Raw genomic sequence first — 21,367 nt, forward strand, 5'->3', positions numbered from 1 at the left:
GTTGTCTGTTTCTGAGATGCTGCCTGGAATCAAAGTAGCTTAGATCAAGCGGCTTGTCTATTCTAATGTTGTATTTATTTGTGACTCACTGCCTGGGCAGGTGTATGTAAACAGTCTATAAATATGTATATAGTATTCATGTATATTTATAGACTGATTATATATACATATACATGCATATATGCATTGTATACCCTATCATAAGGCCGAATTTCCACTTGTTGATTCCTACTGTATGAGCTCAGCTACATGCAAACCTTCAGGAATCTTGAGCTGACAGTTGTGGATATAATGCTCATTTGCAACAGCATTGATAGCAGCAGTGCTTTCTCTTGAGGAAAAATATCTCACATAACACTGAGTTTTCCCTCCCTGCCATTGGTGGGTATCTGTTGCTTCATCAAGCTAAAAGTGTTCTGATAGGCTGATGACTAGAGCAGGGCTAATCTGCCGTGTAAATGCAAAGTTTTGAATGAGTTTGATCAGGCCTAGATTATGGAGAATGTGTGTCCGTCCGTCCATATGTCTTTGTTTATTTTTTTTTATCCCTCCTGATGTGTTGTCACCACCCCCACCCCCCACCCCCCCATATAAAAAATGATATCGAGTATTGGTTTTTTCCTTGGTATCGGTATCAAAGTTGGAAATTCTACTAGCGTGACTGACAACCCTAGTTGCCAACCAGAAATCTGCAAATCTGCAAATCCTATATTCCCGTGAAATGTTCCTCAGCACAGTCACAACATCTACCAACTTTCTGTCCCATTCGGCATCGGTGGTTAGAGCTTTCACAAGTCGTCTAAAGTCAACGGAGTCGGAGTCGCGCTGAATTAAGGTTGGAATCCCCCCTTCAATGTGACTGAAGAGACCTACTTTGTTCTCTCCACAGTTGGTCCCGTCCACGGCCCCGTCCAGCTTGGAGTGGCAGGTCGTTCCCACGGTGCACCACAGCGTGCTGCAAATGTTCTAGGAAGGCAGACGGAGATAGATAAGAGTCACTTCCCTTTTCCCAACCAAAATCAATCAACCAAAACAAGCAATGCCTGAAGACCGCACTATTATGAACGGTGGATTTGACGATTACATTAAAGCATATTTTAACGACATTAAACAAACAGCTTGCCCTTGTCTCATTTTCTTATCTGCCAATATAATGTTGGTGGCCTCATCCACCTACTGATTAAACCAGACACCTTTCTGAGTAGTTGTTGTTGTAGTCAGAATTCAGTGTGGTTGGGTTATTTCCCCACATCTCAACTGCTTATCCCCCAACACCTGCTATGGAGATGCTAATTTGGCTGCACAGTTAGCAGTGAAATCTGGGTCGGAATCAGCAGCAGCAGGGCAGACTGTGGAGGAGGAGGAGGAGGAGGAGGAGGAGGAGGAGGAGGAGGAAGAGGAAATAATCATAATAAAATATGCCCCCCCCCCCCCCACACACACTCTCCAAAGCAGCAACTGAACGGACTGAGAGGTTGACAGGCTGTTCACCTCCCTCTCCTGTTATTACCTCTCCCCTCCCTTCACATCAACACTCTGAACAGCACCAATAATGGACAGTAAGCAGTGAACAGAGGGTTAGCAGCAGGGCAGACTGTGCAAAATCCAAAAATGTAAAAAGAAGGGACAATATTCAATATTGTGAAAAATATGGCGGCAAATATCACAATTTAGAACACGGCTCTCTCGAATACTCGATTCTGATTGGTCAATCAACAATATTCACCGGTCATTATTTCTCGACAACCGACCGCTGCTCTGCCACACCTGGATTAATCAGTTGATAAGAGCATTTTGTCTGCAGACACTACTAATTAGGCCAACCAGTTGCGGCTGTGGTGTCTTGTGTGCCAATTACGAATGAAACCGCTTTGTCGTTGAAAACGCTATTAAAAAACCTATTAATTATTTTTGTCAGATTATTGAATTATTTAGTTGTAGGCCGTGTTCTAAGCGGGATAATGTATATTGAGGCGGTGATTACTGGGAAATAATGACCTTCAGGTGATGATTAAGCCCTCCGCTGCGCGTCGGGCTCAATCATCACCTGTCGGTCATTATTTCCCCCGTAATCACCGCCTCAATATACATTATCCCTTACATATTCGCTATTATCGTAAAAGCCTAGTGTGGTTCCACTTGAATTTAACGACAAAAAGAACACATAGGTATTCATAGTATTCCCATGATGTCACAAGCCTTTTTCCTACCAATATGGCGCTACAATACACACAGCTCATTGGCTGTAAGTGTCACTTGATTGTAATCACCTGTTAATTGATCACAATCACCTGTTGTTTTCCTACCAAGATGGCCGTGTGTGGTGATGTAACAGAATACTATCAATTGATGGATGACAAAATCCATATGCAGGGCCTAATCTTGCTCTCTTTGATAAGACTTGCATTTTCTTTTTTCAGACTAGCTCAGCCTAACCCTCAAGGCTTTTCATGGGGCAGAGATATCAACACTAATTATTGGCATTCCATCTTCTGAGTGAATGCATATCACTGCCTGTGACATGTCTGCCTCGGGCAATCATAACTTCATTCTCATTTTTCACCCCATTATGCATTTAGCTCCACAGCAGCAGGGCTGCTATTTGTAAGACTTCAAACATTTCCTGTATGTAAAACACACGCTTCATGTAAATCAGGGAAGAAATTGGTAGTGGACATGGTATGTAACTGACCTGAAATTAGTTATTTGGGGCATACGTTGATGTCAGCTATAAAGTACATTCCGGCTACAATCCCAACACATTCCCTTGGGTTACATCTAAAGCACAATGGAACCAAGTTCTTAATTAATTAATTAATTTGTTTATTTATTATTATTTTTGTAAAAATCTGGGTAAATATGTGTAACTAACTGTATGACTGTGTCAAATGTTAACCTACGTGGGGGGAGGGGGGACTAAATTTGATCCACTGTGACTACAGCACAATAATCAATCTGGTACTGCTATATCGTGCATTCCTTTTTAACTAGGAACTGGTAATCTTACGGTTCAAAGGTCGTGAGCTGGGACGGTGACGTCACCAGAGCTGGCATTTCCCATTCCAAAGTCGTAGTAGCCTCAGCAGCCCCGGCCACAAAAATCCAAGATTGCAACAGTAGTTATAATCGTAGTAAATGTTGTTCATTAGCACTTCTGTCTTGTTTGTGTCTCATTAAATCAGCTGTACACACAGCAGCATTGCCTAACTTCTATCTGTGTGGACATGTTGCTGCAGTGTTTGTATGCGCAAAATGCCTTGTTATCAACTGTTATTGCTAACAATGGCTAGCCTGGCTAGCGACTGGATCTGACCAGTGAACAGTGAACTTCCCAGCTCCAGTTTTCTGCAAATGGAACGCTAACAAAACGGATGTGACGTAATTTAGCCTCCACAAACCCAGTTATTTTTGCGATAAAGGAACCATAGATACTGGCATGAAGTAATGAATTGTGGAGCTCCTAAAGTCTCTCTGGAGGTTAGGATGAGAATGATAAAAAAAAAAAATCTATATTTCCTGCACTGCTTTCTGTGTGAAGACTGATAAAAGCCAAAAGGCCAACTGCAGCGTTTATCAGTTGGAGTTTGCTGGCAGATTAGAAAGAGGGGCTTGACCCGCTGTTGTTGCTCTTGCTTGACATTTGTGATGAATCGGCTCCACGCATGAAATGGAAATGTCACTTCTTCACACTCCACAACAGGCAATTTGTGAGGTTCTAGTAAGAAGAGCACATTGGTTTATTGTAGTTTAGAACACGGCTCTCTTGAATACTCGATTCTGATTGGTCAATCAACAATATTCACCGGTCATTATTTCTCGACAACCGACCGCTGCTCTGCCACACCTGGATTAATCAGTTGATAAGAGCTTTTTGTCAGCAAACACTACTAATTAGGCCAACCAGTTGCAGCTGTGGTGTCTTGTGTGCCAATTACGAATGAAACCGCTTTGTCGTTGAAAACGCTATTAAAAAATCTATTTGAATAATTATTTTTGTCAGATTATTGAATGATTTAGTTGTAGGCCGTGTTCTAAGCGGGATAATGTATATTGAGGCAGTGATTACTGGGAAATAATGACCTTCAGGTGATGATTAAGCCCTCCGCTGGCGCGTCGGGCTCAATCATCACCTGTCGGTCATTATTTCCCCCGTAATCACCGCCTCAATATACATTATCCCTTACGTAAAACTCTACAACAAGAGTGTGTACTACTGTATAGTGTTTGTGTGCGTGTGTATGTATGTGTGCAGCCAAGTAAGTGTGAGTGTGTGTGTGTGTGAGAGAGAGAGAGAGAGAGAGAGAGAGAGAGAGAGAGAGAGAGAGAGAGAGAGAGAGAGAGAGAGAGAGAGAGAGAGAGAGAGAGAGAGAACGAGACATGGGAGTGGATGGGATTCTTTTTCTGAAGTGTCGGTTAATTATTGATGATTGATTTCTTGATACATGCTTTAGCAAAATTGTTTGTGAACAGTCAGGCCTGTAAAGCGAATTGAATTTAAATAATAATATAATAATATATAATAATAATAATAATAATAATAATAATAATAATAATAATAATAATAATAATAATAGCAATAATAATGACAATAACAATAACAACAACAACAATAATAACAATAATAATAATAATAATAATAATAATAATAATAATAATAATAATAATAATAATAATAATAATAATAATAAAATACATGTATGTGTTATGGTAAATGTTGAAAATCAGCAAATCATCGCTGTTTTTAACCCAGTGTGGGTGGGAAACAAGCTCATGGGAATCTGTGACTGGATTACATGTCCATGAATTTGTCTTTTCAAAATGATCGACAGTGCTGTAAATCTGCTTGCATGCCAGAGCTGTCTGTCTTCATTGTAAATCTGTGTGCATGCCAGAGCTGTCTGTCTGCCTTGGTGGGCTGCTTGTAAACCGCTGCACGTGCGCGGGGTAGCAAATGGAATTTATAGAGAACCTTGGAGAAACAATGTCGCTGGTGGAAAAATGTGTGTGTGTGTGTGTGTGTGTGTGTGTGTGTGTGTGTGTGTGTGTGTGTGTGTGTGTGTGTGTGTGTGTGTGTGTGGTCTCCACACACCCCTCCTCTTTCACTCTCATTGTATATTCTCTATACATTTCTCTGTCCCTGACCATGACATACTGTACTGTACAGCTGCTTTCCATTCCTTACAGGGCATCGAGGGAGTCCCTTTGTGTTGAAACAAACTCCGATGAAAAAAGAAAAAAAGAAAAGAAAAGATTTTCTTTCTTTTTTTTACACAGTCACTCTTCACCATATCAAGGTCAAACAGCATTGTGGGAGTTGGAGTTGAGCTGTCACCTAGATTGAGTGAACGCTGTGTTAGTACTTCACCAGTGAGGTGAGATGCATTTTCGACAGATTACCGCTTGCACCGTTTTAACACTCAGTGGGCACAGTGTGACACGCCTGTGCAGCGGAAGCAGAAGACAATCAGGCGCAATTTATTTTCCGATGGGAGACTAGAACACTAATTGGTTATTTGCGTCTCCCCGCTTATTTGCATGCGCTACTTTAGTAAAAGCGCTGGCCGTACAATTTTCACTGTACTTGCTTTTGTGCTGCGCCTGGAATGTTAGTAGATCCATGTTCATGTTCATTTTGATTTGAGACAAGCTCACTTCTGACGATCAATAAAGCCTATGTTGTAAGGAAATATGAAACACACAGAAATTAAAACAGCAATTCCTACGAATGCAACTTTGAGAGGTTTTATCCAAAGCCGTGTAAGAAGAGTTGCGACGTCTCCATTCACTCCGATGGACCAGTTTTTTTTACTCTCAAGAGTTCCAGGAAGTAAAGTCCTGGATTAAGCAGCACTGTCGAGTTGCAGCAAAATAGACCGTTTGTGTTGTACTTTGAAAGTTTTTTTGCTTTTTCTTGAATCAAATTGTACATTATTAGCTTTATTTTAGCATGCAAAAGTAGCATAATAATAATAATAATAATACATTTATCTTATATAGCGCTTTTCTAAATACTCAAAGTCGCTTTACAGAAAACACAGAAATAAATACTTTAATTTGGAAACATTCATGAAAGGTGGGGACAGTAGGTAGAGTGGAGTGAGGTTAGGAGGAGAAGGCGAGGTTGAAGAGGTGGGTCTTGAGAGCCTGTTTGAAGGAAGTTATGGACTGTGATTGACGGATTCCTGGCTGTTCATTGGCTAATAGAGTCTCGCTTTTTGGTCCTCCGCTGACGCCACTCTCTCTCTAGAGGACACTAGTTTTATCTGTCTCCATGATTCCTGATATTTTTTGTGTTGAAAGGGGCTGAGAATGTAGCTGTCTCCCTTGCTGAGTTGCACGCAGAGAATTCAAGAGACTTACACAACTAGACTGTAAGCAAACAACATGTGGAGCTCCTCAGAGTTTGCCAAAGATGTACTGTACATTCAAACAGACAAGTGAAGAAAAGGCTAGAGCTCGACCGATACTGGATTTTGGAGGCCGATGCCGATACCGATATTAGGAAGTAAAAAAAATCGATATCGATATATCGGCCGATATTCTTATATTATATAATACACATTATATTACACAATTCTTTTGCAATGATCCGTCAAATATCAAACACTTGACAAAGATATGACTTGACATGACTTGAGATATGTCATGTAGGGAGGATATTTTACAGCTTATCAATCAACTTTATTGTCCAAAATGACATCAATGCAATGAAACAGTAAACCGAACTCGGAATTTAATAATTATAAATAACTAGAAATACAAAAACACAAACAGAACAAATATAAAATATAATTTGAGTTAAGAAAAAAAGATCAAATATACACGACATGGTGTCTATAACTTAAAAAATACAAAATAAAAAAATATCGGCATATCGGGCCAACATATCGGCCGATGCAGATATATCGGCCGATAATATCGGTGGACCGATATATCGGTCGGGCTCTAGAGAAGGCCTTTTATTTCACTCCTATTTGACTTCTTTCTAAACCTTTCTGTAATGATGATCTTTGACAAATCCCAAATGAGTGGGCGAGACCTTTTACAATAATCTAGATCGCGAGTCAAAAGAACACACACACAAGCCTTCTGCAAGTTAACACTGTCCAAACACAACAACCGCCGCTCAGCAGGGCTTCAGTATCAGAGCCAAGCAAATAAAGGATGCTATATAGGATGTTGCGACAGCCTAAAATGTTGAACTACTATACAGTAAATGTGAATGTAAAATGTAAACTATTCCAAAAGTTTGTTTGTCACATCCAACACGCCATTCCCTCTATGAGTCACATGATGATATCATTGGGTAACGTGAGTTGTTTTGATTGAAAAGAAGCAGCCTGGAGCCGCCGCCTCTCTAAGCTCACCATCCGCAGGGTGAAGGATGTGTCATTCGCTTTGATGAAGACTAAAACGGAAACTGTGCATTTAGAAATCTCCGTTTCAGAGGGTTTGTCTTCCTTTTGTGAGTGCGAGCTCCCTTTGACTTTATTTGAATTTGCATGAATTTTTTGCTCTATGATTATGTGAGTGACTATGCCTCATGCCCTATGACATCACTGATGACGTCATAGGATTGTGGATGTGGATTGTGTTCGTGCGGGGCGGTGAGCTGGAGGGAGAGTATCGGGACAGAATGTAGGGAAACAGTGGATGGATAACTCCAGAAGGAGGCGGTAATGCAACATAAAGGATGCCAACTGCCATAAAACACCACAGAAGAAGAAGAAGTGTTCGTGTGGGTCTGAATCCACCCTATATCCCTATATACGTAGCCTACAGACTACTGTATCATAACATACTATGACGTCCAGTAGCCTACAGACTATTGTATCATAACATACTATGATGTCCAGTAGCCTACAGACTTATTGTATCATAACATACTATGATGTCCAGTAGCCTACAGACTATTGTTTCATAACATACTATGGCGCCCTGTAGCCTACAGACTATTGTATCATAACATAATATGTCGTCCAGTAGCCTACAGACTATTGTATCATAACATAATATGTCGTCCAGTAGCCTACAGACTACTGTATCATAACATACTATGATGTCCAGTAGCCTACAGACTTATTGTATCATAACATACTATGATGTCCAGTAGCCTACAGACTATTGTATCATAACATACTATGACGTCCAGTAGTCTACAGACTATTGTATCATAACATACTATGACGTCCAGTAGCCTACAGACTATTGTATCATAACATAATATGTCGTCCAGTAGCCTACAGACTACTGTATCATAACATACTATGTCGTCCAGTAGCCTACAGACTGCTGTGGTAGGCTATCTCTGAGTGTGTTTGTGGTTGCAGAGATTCTTACGTCCACGTCGTCGCAGAGCAGGGAGCCTGAGCCGTACTGCAGGCGGCACTGATGGGCAGCGCTGTACAGCACCCCGGGGGGCATGGAGCTCAGAGACAGCTGGTCCTTCACCGGGGCGTCATCCAGGCACCAGCCCCACCCGCGACTGATGGAGGGGAGGGGAGAAAATACAGGTGTGCACAGATTTAAACAAACAAAAAAAGTCACTCTCACTGCAAAAACGAATAAACTTATTTTATCTTGTACACAGACTTATCAAGCTTATTTCATTTTGTGTGTGTGTGAATTTGATCGTTTCTTGTTTCAAGATGTTCTTCACTGTTTTATGATGGTTTTCTGGTCATATTGGTACATATCAAATAAAATGCATAGAAACAAGTAAGATTAACTAATTAATTAATTAGACTAAAAATATAATGAAATAAGCTTGATACAGTAGGTCTGAAGACAGATCGGCCTGTTGCTGCATGCTTTAGTTGAGTAGTAGAGAAATATGTACAGTAATTTAGAAACCTCTTAACCTCGTAAAATTCACGAGTATACATAATTTTACTGTCAAATATGATATCGTCGACTCCGGAGGGTTAAGCATGAGACATGGTCATGAATTATTTGTTTTGATTATTTTAACAAATATCGTCAGTCATATTAGAGTTGAGTGAGAAAAAGTAAGACCAATCCAATCTAACCCAGATAGCAGCAAAATAGGGCCAACCTAATTTGAATGACCACCGCTCCTGTCCAGCTCCATGGAGGAGGACGAGCCAGGATGGGAAAAATGCGGAGGACAAATTTCAACTTCAAAATTTCAAAACCGCCTATGAGGCACTGATGAGTTCTTATCAAAGTCTTTCACTATAGCTTTCTATGTACTGTATCATACTCGCCTACTGTAGGTAAGTTAATAATAACTCTGAAAGCACCACATAATTAAGTGCTACTTGATAAAAATCATATTGTCTAAACGTGAAGAGAACTTGTGAAAATAACTGAAAGAGAATCTAATTAGGAAGAGCTCAAAGAGAGGCTCTCCAGCCAAAGCCTGGGGAAGAATGAGAAGAAGGCTGAAACGACAGAGATATTGCACGCCTTCACAATGAATGTACAACCTAGTAACCTGGAATGGCTGAAGATAATGTTCTCAATGAATGCATGAATTATTAAATAGTAGCCTTTGGAGCAGCCAGAAAATTCTGCCAACATTTACATCACAAAAGATTTGATGAGATCGTCAAAAGAGTCTGCAGTGATTAAATAAATACGAGTTCTGTGATGTGAATTTCAATCATATTCATGATCTTATACTAAAAGTTGAAATAACTCCCTTGTCCATCTCAATGTAAATACAGCAATATTAACATTTCAATTGAAAGAAGACTGACTAATATAGACGTAACATTCTTCACCAAGAAGAGTGTGACATCACAGGAAGGAATAGGCCATTTTAGTCAGGCCTTGCTCGCAGAGTTGGCATGCAGCCTCTCTCGCTCTTTCTCCCCAGAGGGGTTTCCTCCTTCATGGCTGATTTACAACTCAGCACACCTGTGTGCTGCTCCAGAGTTCACTGGCTGAGTTCAAACTGTGCTCACCTGTGGGCTGCACCACTCTGGAGCTCTCCGTGGTGCTCAACCTGTGTTGAGGAATTTGGGCCACTAATTAGCCATTTTGGCCCATTTAAGGGCTCATTATACTTGAGCAAGGCTCCGCAAGGCGGAGCTCCACGAGTCACGTGCAGACCTCGTGCTGGGGCAGATGCTTTTATACTCAGAATGGCAGCCAAGTGATCATCATTTACATTGTACAATGGTAAACAGTGAGAACAGCCCGTGAAAAGTCGCAATGAAACGCTATTATGTGCAGTACTGAGTGCGCTTTCACTCTCAAACGACCGTACATCAGCACATGAATGAATCACCAAACTTGTTTTTACTAGGGATGCACCGATATGAAAATTTAACAATTAACATTGCTGTTATGACCGATAACCGATATTTACCGATGTCGATATGATCTGTATAAAACCACATTTTTATGATCATCACATTTTGTACATACTGAAAAACACATGTTAACACTGAATTTGAAAAAGTTATGCATTTCTTTATTTGCAAAGCCTTTGGAAAAGCCCATAAATCATAGATTTACTGCATTATTTCATATCAATGTGAAGAATTTGGCTGATAATGATAACCGATATTTACATTGCAACATCTGACCGATACCGATATGACCGATATGTTGAAAAATGACCAACATCGGCCGATACCGATATGATTGCCGATATATCGTGCATCCCTAGTTTTTACTGAATAGCCATTTCAGTTCTCAGCCCTGATAGCCTACTCTGTGCTGCTTTTAATCTCTCTCAACCATGCTCTCAACACAACACATTTACTTGGTGAAATGACTAAAAACGAACAGTTGCAAATCAAAGTTCAGCCTACCACATGGGTCAAGAAATGTGGTGAAAACACAGCTCAGTGTTCAGGGCTCAGTGGCTCGAAAGCGGGCATGTTTGTATGAGAGAAGCCGTGCCGAGGTCGCGCTGTGAGAAAAATCTTCAGGTACGCGGTGGGCGGCCTACGGAGGTCGCGCCCCACACATTGACGTCATTTGACGCTTGCGCCCCTGGCTCCTCCCCCGCGCCCTTCGCGGCACAGCGAGTATAAAACGAGCTTTAGTCAGCCCTAATTACCTAATTAGGGAGCGTTAGGTCACCCGCAGGGGTGCTCTTTAGACTTCCTGAAAGATTCCGCCCGGTCGCACAACACACACACACACACACACACACACACACACACACACACACACACACACACACACACACACACACACACACACACACACACACACACACACACACACACACACACACTCTTATTATAGGATTCTGTTACATCACTGCACGGCCATCTTGGTAGGAAAATAACAGCCAGTGATTGTAATAAATCAGCAGGTGATTGCATGTGACATCATGGGAATACTATGAATGAATTCATGAATTAGAACAATTTTGAAAGGAAAATGTTTAACTGTAACCTATGTAACTTCACGTGCAAAAAGTCAAGGGAGGTGAATAGCTCTCAGTCTCTCATACAAAGAAAGGAATGGATATCAGATGGTAGTTTATTTTTCCGAGGGAGTGGGCAGTGTTTGTGTGCCTAGTGCCAACATGTGCTACGCTAACAGCTGTCTGACCTACATAGGCTTCCTGCTTTGCTGTGTCTTTAAAGATATGCTGGCCGCTTGTCAAGCACCGATCAAAACAATCATTTGTTTGAGGTGACATCACGTTGACTGTTCAACAGCAGCGGCAATTAAAATGTTCTCCATGAGTGCCTCTGGACAGCATGCAGAACGCAGGCTCAGAGGGCATTCACACAGGCTTTAAACTGCACCCTTTTGATGAAGCCGGGCCTTGTTGGAAAACATATCCACCTTATTTCTAGCTGCCATGATGCCTGATGGGTGCTTCTTCCGCTTCCGGTGTAATAGACTGTTTTACAGTCTATGGCAGTGATACTCAACTTGCGGCCCGCGGGCCACATGCGGCCCGCGGGCTCCCCCTGTGTGGCCCGCGATGGAATTGCAAAAAAAAAAACATGCAACATGCAAGATACCCGCTGAATAAGTGTCCAAATGTTCATGTCATTCTGGCCAATACTCCACTTCTGTTATAGCATTTCAGTCTGGAATATGGAATATCGTTCAATAATCTATGATTTAGCTGCTAAATTGTCAAATACTGCCGTCTGCTCGCTACCCAGGCACTTATGTATGTACTTAACCTAACTAACTTAACCTAACTAACTATCCGTTGTGCACAACATTGTCAGACTAAACTCCGGCTGACACCCCAAAAACCTACAATCCGCTACAGAAAAATGTATTATTGTTTGTTTATTAACTGGCCCCTGGCCTCCTATCATTTCACGAAAGTGGCCCCCGGGCAAAGCAAGTTGAGTATCCCTGGTCTATGGTTTTAACTTGACCAAAAAAAAAACGTCTATGAAGATTTTACAGCAGAGCCATTCTGCTCTACAGCCGTGTCGTTCGGGTGCCGGGATAACGTAATGCATTGTGGGTAGTCGGCTACTGTGGCTAATGTTAACAGCTAGCGTAATAGTTACTTTACATGGCAGTAAAACGCCACTGAATGACCAAATTGATTTAACTTTGAACCATTTCGAGTAACACTGTTTCCATACGGACCCCCAGCGTTGGTTAGTTGTTTATAACGTGACTATATTTATAACTTTTATAACGTACTCCAGTTTCCGGTTTATAATTCGGGTCTGCAGCCAGAGTATAACAAAGGAAATGGTAAGCTGCGACGTTAAACCGGACCTTGTACCCACAATTGTTTTTTACAGTGGGGCATTCAAAAATAAGGTGGATAGATTCTGTCACATCAGAACTAAAGCCCAATTTATGCTTCGTCTGCCGACACTTTTGAAACGGTCGCCGACAGAAATGAGGACTTGAGTCGACACTTTCAAGTGTCGGCGAGCAGTGTCTGCTACCTGGTGAAATGTCTAGTGTTGCCGACTACGTCATAGTGTCGCGCAAGTCTGATTGGCTATATAGACGGAACAGGCATGACTTCCTTGTTTTGGTTTTCACTAGATTGAAATTAATGAACGTGTCCCCGCTATTTTTATCAGCCTGTCCTTGATGTATGACTTTGTGAAAATCACAAAGAACATTGTGCGTTTCCCAGAGAGAGAGGAGGTGAGTTGTGTGGTTGTGTGTCGTTTATATGCGGCTGCAGCCAAGTACGTTACATCTTGCCTCCGAGGTGGTTTCACTGTGCATTTTGCATTTTATCTTGGCTGTCAGCATGTTATAGCGTTCGGGTGTCACGTGACCGTTGAACCGAGGCGAACGTTCACCGAAGTATAAATGCAACACCATGAGCGACACTTTCTTTTTCGTCTGCGACCGTGTGCCGAGCGACACTTTATAATAAGTATAAATTAAGCTTAACTCGCGATCAATACACGGATTGTGTTTGCATCGACACATCTTTGAGGGTACATCTCCGCATTCTCAAGCGGTAGGGCGTTAACTGTGTTCGCAACTTCCTTCCAGGCCTCCTCCTCGCTGCAGCAATTAAGCACAGGAGAAGGTCGTCTGGGGGCTTTCTGCAACCTGCCCGGCCCCGCTGTGCCCTTTGAGGAATTCTCCTCTGGACACTCAAGGGTGCCTCTGTCTGTGTGCAAACCCATCTGTGCTGATAAGATCTCAACCACTCAGCTTCACCCTGACCTTCTGCATTCCACATAAAGAAACACCTACGGACCCGACCGCTCAACACAGCCGGGGCGGCACACAACAAACCCCCACGGGCCACAATGGACGCCTTGTACTGCAATCAGTGACAGAGAGACACACGAGAGAGAGAGAGAGAGAGAGAGAGAGAGAGAGAGAGAGAGACTGAGCGAGAGACAGAGAGAGACACAGAGAGAGAGAGAGTGAGAGAGAGAGAGAGAGTGAGAGAGAGAGAGAGACACACAGAGAGAGAGTGAGAGAGAGAGAGAGAGAGAGACAGAGAGAGATAGAGAAGAGAGAGAGAGAGTGAGACGGAGAGAGAGAGAGAGAGAGAGAGAGAGACAGAGAGAGACAGAGAGAGAGAGAGAGAGAGAGAGAGAGACAGAGAGAGAGAGAGAGAGAGAGACAGAGAGAGAGAGAGAGAGTGAGAGATACAGAGAGAGTGAGAGTGAGAGAGAGAGAGAGAGAGACACAGAGAGAGAGAGAGAGAGAGAGAGACAGAGAGAGAGAGAGAGAGAGAGAGAGAGAGAGAGACACACAGAGAGAGACAATGAGAGAGAGAGACAGAGAGAGAGAGAGAGAGTGAGAGACAGACAGAGAGAGAGAGAGAGAGAGAGTGAGAGAGACAGAGAGTGTGAGAGAGAGAGACACAGAGAGAGAGAGACAGAGAGAGAGTGAGAGAGAGAGACACAGAGAGAGACAGAGACAGAGAGAGAGAGAGAGAGAGTGAGAGAGAGACAGAGAGAGAGAGAGAGAGAGAGAGAGAGAGAGTGAGACAGAGAGAGAGAGCAGAGGGGCAGAAAGCTGAGGCAATTACATTTTGCCACAGGAATGAGATGAATAGGGATTGGGGGTGAGAACAGCAATGTTGCATAATATGAAATAAGTAAATACAAAAAATATAAAATATTATTATTATAAAAATTGTAGATGTATTTTCTTTCCTAGTAACATGTATTTGCTATGTTTAGAGTGTTACATGTATGTAACACTCTAAACACAGCAAATACATAGTAAAGAACATTTTAGATGTATTTTCTTTACTAGTAACATGTATTTGCTATGTTTAGAGTGTTACATGTATACATAATACTCAATTTGTCTATATATATTATTTTTTGTAACTGTATTTTACAAAAACAGGAAAAAAACAGGAAAAAAAAGAGGGAGAAGAAAGACAGATGGAAAGAGAGAGAGAGAGAGAGAGAGAGAGAGAGGGAGGGAGACAGAAAGAGAGAGAGAGAGAGAGAGAGAGAGAGGGAGGGAGACAGAAAGAGAGGAAGAGACAGAAAAGGAGAGAAGGGAGGAGGGGTGGGGAGACTATAACAACAGCTGAGAGAGAAGGGCACTCAAATAAATGTTCACCAACACAGGATTACTTGCCACTTCAGTTAACTTCTGCACAAATGCAAATTCACAGACAAGACATGACAAGCGAGATATGACCTGTGTGTGTAAAGCTGCGTTCACACCGACCTATTAAAGTTTTTCGCTGGCATCGAGTTTACATTCAAAGTCAATGCAAACGAGCGATTGAGCGTATATTCGCCCGGGAGAAGAATCGCTGGGCGTCCGAGCGACAGAGACAGAGCGATAGGGAGAAAGTTCGCTCGTCGCCCCAGATGAAATATCCCAACTCGAGCGAAATTACGCTGGCATCAGTCGCTCGCTGTTCAACGCTGATTGGCTGCCGTGTGAGAGCGAGTCAAGGATCACACTGGCTTGGAACAAACCGCTGGTTTATTGTGTGGCAACAAACCGCATTGACAGCTGATTGACAGGCTGACATGTCAGCCTGTCATGGGCCAGCATGGGCCGAGGCAGAACCCCTTACATTTTGGAGCGGTTCTGATCCGACTCACAACAGTTGCACATCATAGCAGACTGGACTATTGGCCTTGGCGAGTGCCCTTCTAGTTAAGAAAGACAAATGATTTCTCAGTGATCTTTGCTCTCGCACTCTCGCACAAAAGTTAACTATAAACTTGTCTGAGGGTGTATTTTTTTCCACGCTCTTCCCCTTTTCGGTCATCCTCATGCAGGTGTAATTAATGTATACAGTGCTATTATACATCTATCAAAATATGAGACACATCATATTTAGTGATTCCTGGTGAAACATTCATGAGGAAATGACAGCAATAAAAAATACAAAGTAGGAGGTTCTGACATACAGAATCGGAGTATTTTCTACCGACATTAAAATTCCCTCTGATCTACTTCAGTTGCAGATGAATTATCAAAATACCTGGGTCCAGTTGCACAAAGCACCTTAGGTTAAGATTTCCCTTAGGGTCAGAGTTAAGGTGTCCATAAAATAGAATCGGCTGCACAAAACACCCTTAAATCTTCTCCTTATGGTTTAACATTTTAAGGAAAACATAAGCACAAGATTTAAGGGTGTTTTATGCAGCCAATTCTATTTTATGGACACCTTAACTTGGACTCTAAGGAAAATCTTAACTTAAGGTGCTTTGTGCAACCGGCCCCTGGGACTTTCCTCAGTTCCACGTCATCCTATAAGATACATAGATGAATAAATAAATGTATCACAGCACTTGTGACATTTATATATAATAACTAGGAATCGAGTTCGAGAATCGAGCTTAACCGCTGTGCGGGCTCGCTATCGCACATCCTGCAGCTCGCCGCGCTGGCCCCGCTGCGCGGCCTTGCCCGCAGCTCGGCTGCTCTGTGGCCTTGCCTGCCAAATTGGCATGCACACAATGTCTCCCTCAGTCTCTCCCCCCTCTCTCTCCCTCTCCCTCAGTCTCTCTCCCTCTCCTCTCTCTCCCTCTCCCTCAGTCTCTCCCCCCTCTCTCTCCCTCTCCCTCAGTCTCTCTTCCCCTCTCCTCTCTCTCCCTCCCTCTCCCTCAGTCTCTCCCCCCTCTCTCTCCCTCTCTCTCAGTCTCTCTCCCTCTCCCTCAGTCTCTCTTCCCCTCTCCTCTCTCTCCCTCAGTCTATCTCCCCCTCTCCTCTCTCCCCCTCTCCTCTCTCTCCCTCAGTCTCTCGTGAGCCTCAGTCTCTCTCGTGAGCCTCAGACTGATGACATCCCTGATGACATAATCATTGATGACATCACTGATGACATCACCACTGATGACATCATCACTGATGACATCATCAGTGATGTAATGAATTCATTTCTAGAGGGAGTAATTAAGTAAAGTAAGGCATTACCTTTTTTAAAGTTAGGAGTAATATGTAATCCATTACTTTTTTGAGTAACAAACCCCAACACAGGTGCCGGCACCACATCACAAATGCACTAGAGATTGTTTTGGAGATGCCAGCAGGGCATTTCAATGCAAATCCGGTATTATTCTCTTTGTACAGTCCTAGATATCTTATTGTGAAGCAATAAATGCAAATATAAAGCAATACAATGCAAAAACTTTCCTCTTCATTCGCGTGCCTCTGCAGTTTGGTCACATCAGTGACTTCTTCAGAAGTCTGGAAGTTCCTGAGCTTTCTCACTCATATCCATTTCCACTGAATATTTCACTTACTTATTCATGAGTTTCCTGGTGAGACCGTGGGCGCTTCCATGACACCCTGCCGGTTGCCTGTTTCCCCCCAGCACAATCATTTCACACGTGCATAATTGTACAACGGAGTGACAATATCTTGAACTTTGAAAGAGAGAGACCCGCTAAAGCTCCGTTCAATGACCAAATAATAAGAGTTCCAGTTTGGACGTTTAGCCTTCAAAACAAAAGCGGCCGCTATGCAAACACATACTATTTTTAGCCATTTCGGCTAAAATAAGCCCATACAGTACCAGTGAACTGACATTCACCTCGTTTTTGTAAAATATCGCCGCTATGCAACCACACAACGTTACTATTTTCAGCCATTTCGGATCAAATAAGCCAAACGTTCCCACTCTTTGACAGCGGCGTGCACCTACTTGCTAGTGACAAAATGTAAACAGGAAGTCGACAACCGGCAACCGCTGAGAATCATGGGAAACGTAAGTCCAGGAATAAGGTGAATATTTTGACCATGCAGTTCTGCATATGAACACTATTAGGAACATGTCCACACCATGGCTGCTAAAAATAAGTACCATGGGGACCAATCATTTCAAGTGACAAATAATAACTTTCAGAGGTTGGAATGTATGCAGGCACGCACGCACGCACGCACAAACCCAACACACACACACACACACACACACACACACACACACACACACACACACACACACACACACACACACACACACACACACACACACACACACTCACCAGTGGCCATTGTGTCACACACTCCCACGGGTGCATGTACATTATCTCTCCCTCAGCCATTTCTTTTTCACTGCGGAGTCAAGATGCTACAATGAGAAGCTACACAGCCCCTCCTAATGCATTCCAGATGTGTTGAGCTGATAAACTGGGACAGCTATGGCTATGGTGAAATATTCAAGACATCCAACACATGTGATGTTGTAGCTAGAACCACCAGACAGACAGACAGACAGACAGACAGACAGACAGACAGATAGACAGACAGACAGACAGTCAGACAGACAGACAGACAGACAGACAGACAGACAGACAGACAGACAGTCAGACAGACAGACAGACAGTCAGACAGACAGACGGACAGATAGACAGATAGACAGATAGATAGATGAATAGATGAATAGATGATAGATAGATATAGACAGATCTCCTGAAATCTGACAAGTAGCTACTGTAGCTTTACTTTACAGGTTCAAAAGGAGAGGGAAAGCTATTCCATTTCAACTCCCATGAGATGGATAGGATAAAATATGAAATGCATTTATTCATAAGTTATAGATTACCTTTGCAGCAAAGAAGTGCTACAGTTTGACACCTAGCTAAAAGAGATACTCCACAAAAAGCACGGTTATCACACAGAACGTTCCACTCAAGCTTGGACTTTTAGATTTTTGCCATGCCTCAAGTCTTCCAGAACGCGTTTTGAATTTGAGAACATCTTGAGGTTAAATACTTTAAAAAGATAATAAAGATAGATAGATGGAATTCCAAAATAATGTTTTCAATTCTGTCTTTTTCATCTAAAGGTCTCATGGTGGCAACAGGCCGACTAAAAAAGTAAATTCTATTCATAACGAATGCCTATTTGATTCAATTATGAAGCGTGCAACAGGGAAAGTTGAACTGGATGTCAAGTAGGAGTTATTTCTGCTCTCGGCAGGCAGAGAGACGCACAGTAGCCGTGTTCACTCACTCACTATTCCCCATAGTGTTGATCATAATAGTGAACTATATGTAGTGTTTATCATATAGTGAACTATATGTAGTGTTTATCATATAGTGAACTATATGTAGTGTTGATCATAATAGTGAACTATATGTAGTGTTTATCATATAGTGAACTATATGTAGTGTTTATCATATAGTGAACTATATGTAGTGTTGATCATAATAGTGAACTATATGTAGTGTTGATCATATAGTGAACTATATGTAGTGTTGATCATAATAGTGAACTATATGTAGTGTTTATCATATAGTGAACTATATGTAGTGTTGATCATAATAGTGAACTATATGTAGTGTTTATCATATAGTGAACTATATGTAGTGTTGATCATATAGTGAACTATATGTAGTGTTGATCATATAGTGAACTATATGTAGTGTTTATCATATAGTGAACTATATGTAGTGTTTATCATATAGTGAACTATATGTAGTGTTGATCATAATAGTGAACTATATGTAGTGTTTATCATATAGTGAACTATATGTAGTGTTTATCATAATAGTGAACTATATGTAGTGTTTATCATATAGTGAACTATATGTAGTGTTTATCATATAGTGAACTATATGTAGTGTTGATCATATAGTGAACTATATGTAGTGTTTATCATATAGTGAACTATATGTAGTGTTGATCATAATAGTGAACTATATGTAGTGTTTATCATATAGTGAACTATATGTAGTGTTGATCATATAGTGAACTATATGTAGTGTTTATCATATAGTGAACTATATGTAGTGTTTATCATATAGTGAACTATATGTAGTGTTGATCATAATAGTGAACTATATGTAGTGTTGATCATATAGTGAACTATATGTAGTGTTTATCATAATAGTGAACTATATGTAGTGTTTATCATATAGTGAACTATATGTAGTGTTTATCATAATAGTGAACTATATGTAGTGTTTATCATACAGTGAACTATATGTAGTGTTTATCATATAGTGAACTATATGTAGTGTTTATCCTATAGTGAACTATATGTAGTGTTGATCATAATAGTGAACTATATGTAGTGTTGATCATAATAGTGAACTATATGAACGATCAAACGAGTTTCGGACACTATCTCACTCTTCCTTGGACTGCATTTATATAGCGCTTTTATCCAAAGTGCTTTACAATGTGCCTACATTCACCCATTCACACGCCGAAGGCGGCCAGTTGCCACGCCATCGGGAGCAATACGGGGTTCAGTGTCTTGCCCAAGGACACTTCGACATGCGGACTGGAGGAGCCGGGGATCGAACCACCGACCTTCTGGTTAGTGGACGACCCGCTCTACCTCCTGAGCCACAGCTGCCCAGCCCCACATTACGTCGGTAAACACGACGGCATTGCATTGTGGTATACTATATATATTTTTTAGAACACGGCTCTCTCGAATACTCGATTCTGATTGGTCAATCAACAATATTCACCGGTCATTATTTCTCGACAACCGACCGCTGCTCTGCCACACCTGGATTAATCAGTTGGTAAGAGCATTTTGTCCGCAGACGCTACTAATTAGGCCAACCAGTTGCAGCTGTGGTGTCTTGTGTGCCAATTACGAATGAAACCGCTTTGTGTTGAAAACGCTATTAAAAAATCTATTTGAATAATTATTTTTGTCAGATTATTGAATGATTTAGTTGTAGGCCGTGTTCTAAGCGGGATAATGTATACTGAGCCAGTGATTACTGGAAATAATGACCTTCAGGTGAATATTAACTCATTCACCGCCAGTTTAGGACTGCCAATATTTAGCACAGGCCAAAGATTTTCATAATTGTTGGTCATCTTTCAAGACCCCCAGTAAATTATCTATTAGCACCAGAGTGATTTGCAATACCTCAAAATGAAGATGTACGTCTCTGGGTTCACCAGGGAAAAAAAAGTGAGCTTTTAGCATGTTCTGTACTCTACTTATAGCCATTTATATACACCCTGTTTTCCCCCAAAATGTCTCTCTGAGAAAAGAAATTGCAGAAAATGGCATTTATGTATTTATGCACACAATCTCATGCAGAACTCGCTCTCAATTCTTTTATTTTGAACTGTATTGACATCAGACATGTAAATATTATTCGTTAGGACACAAATGACAAAAAAAAAAAAATATATATATATATATATATATATACACATGAAGTGCTTTTTTTTTACATTCAACAATACAGTTTACTCGGTGTGAGTGAGTGTGCAGACAGACAGACAGACAGACAGACAGACAGACAGACAGACAGACAGACACACCGACAGACAGACAGACAGACAGACAGACAGACAGACAGACAGACAGACAGCCACACACACACACACACACACACACACAAACACGATCCCCCTTTTAGATTTCTAACCCCACATATGATAAGCAATAACCACGCCCTGTGGCGCTGGGATTGGCCAGGAGCAACACTGGAGGGCACGCAGCCCAGCGATTACATGAACCAACTGAATAGCTCTTGAGAAAGGACAGCGGGCTGCTCTGACTCCCGCTTCT

The 21,367-nt window shown here is 41.7% G+C and overlaps 2 protein-coding genes across 2 annotated transcripts in view; both read right to left on the reverse strand.

Moving 5' to 3' along the window:
* coro2ba (coronin, actin binding protein, 2Ba) overlaps nucleotides 1-21,367 on the reverse strand; it is a 418,611-nt gene that overhangs the window by 199,204 nt on the left and 198,040 nt on the right. The window lies entirely within an intron of this gene.
* Nucleotides 1-21,367, reverse strand: part of LOC310791071 (A disintegrin and metalloproteinase with thrombospondin motifs 7-like) — a gene marked incomplete at both ends in the record, with an annotated part of 110,864 nt that overhangs the window by 54,950 nt on the left and 34,547 nt on the right. Inside the window, 2 exons of the mRNA XM_083652784.1 lie at nucleotides 874-966; nucleotides 8,341-8,485. Of these exons, the coding sequence (XP_083508910.1) occupies nucleotides 874-966; nucleotides 8,341-8,485 (238 nt within the window). The remainder of the gene's footprint in view (nucleotides 1-873; nucleotides 967-8,340; nucleotides 8,486-21,367) is intronic.

Source organism: Poromitra crassiceps (genome assembly GCF_964638095.1).
Source record: "Poromitra crassiceps genome assembly, chromosome: 16".
In the NCBI taxonomy this organism is placed as follows: domain Eukaryota; kingdom Metazoa; phylum Chordata; class Actinopteri; order Beryciformes; family Melamphaidae; genus Poromitra; species Poromitra crassiceps.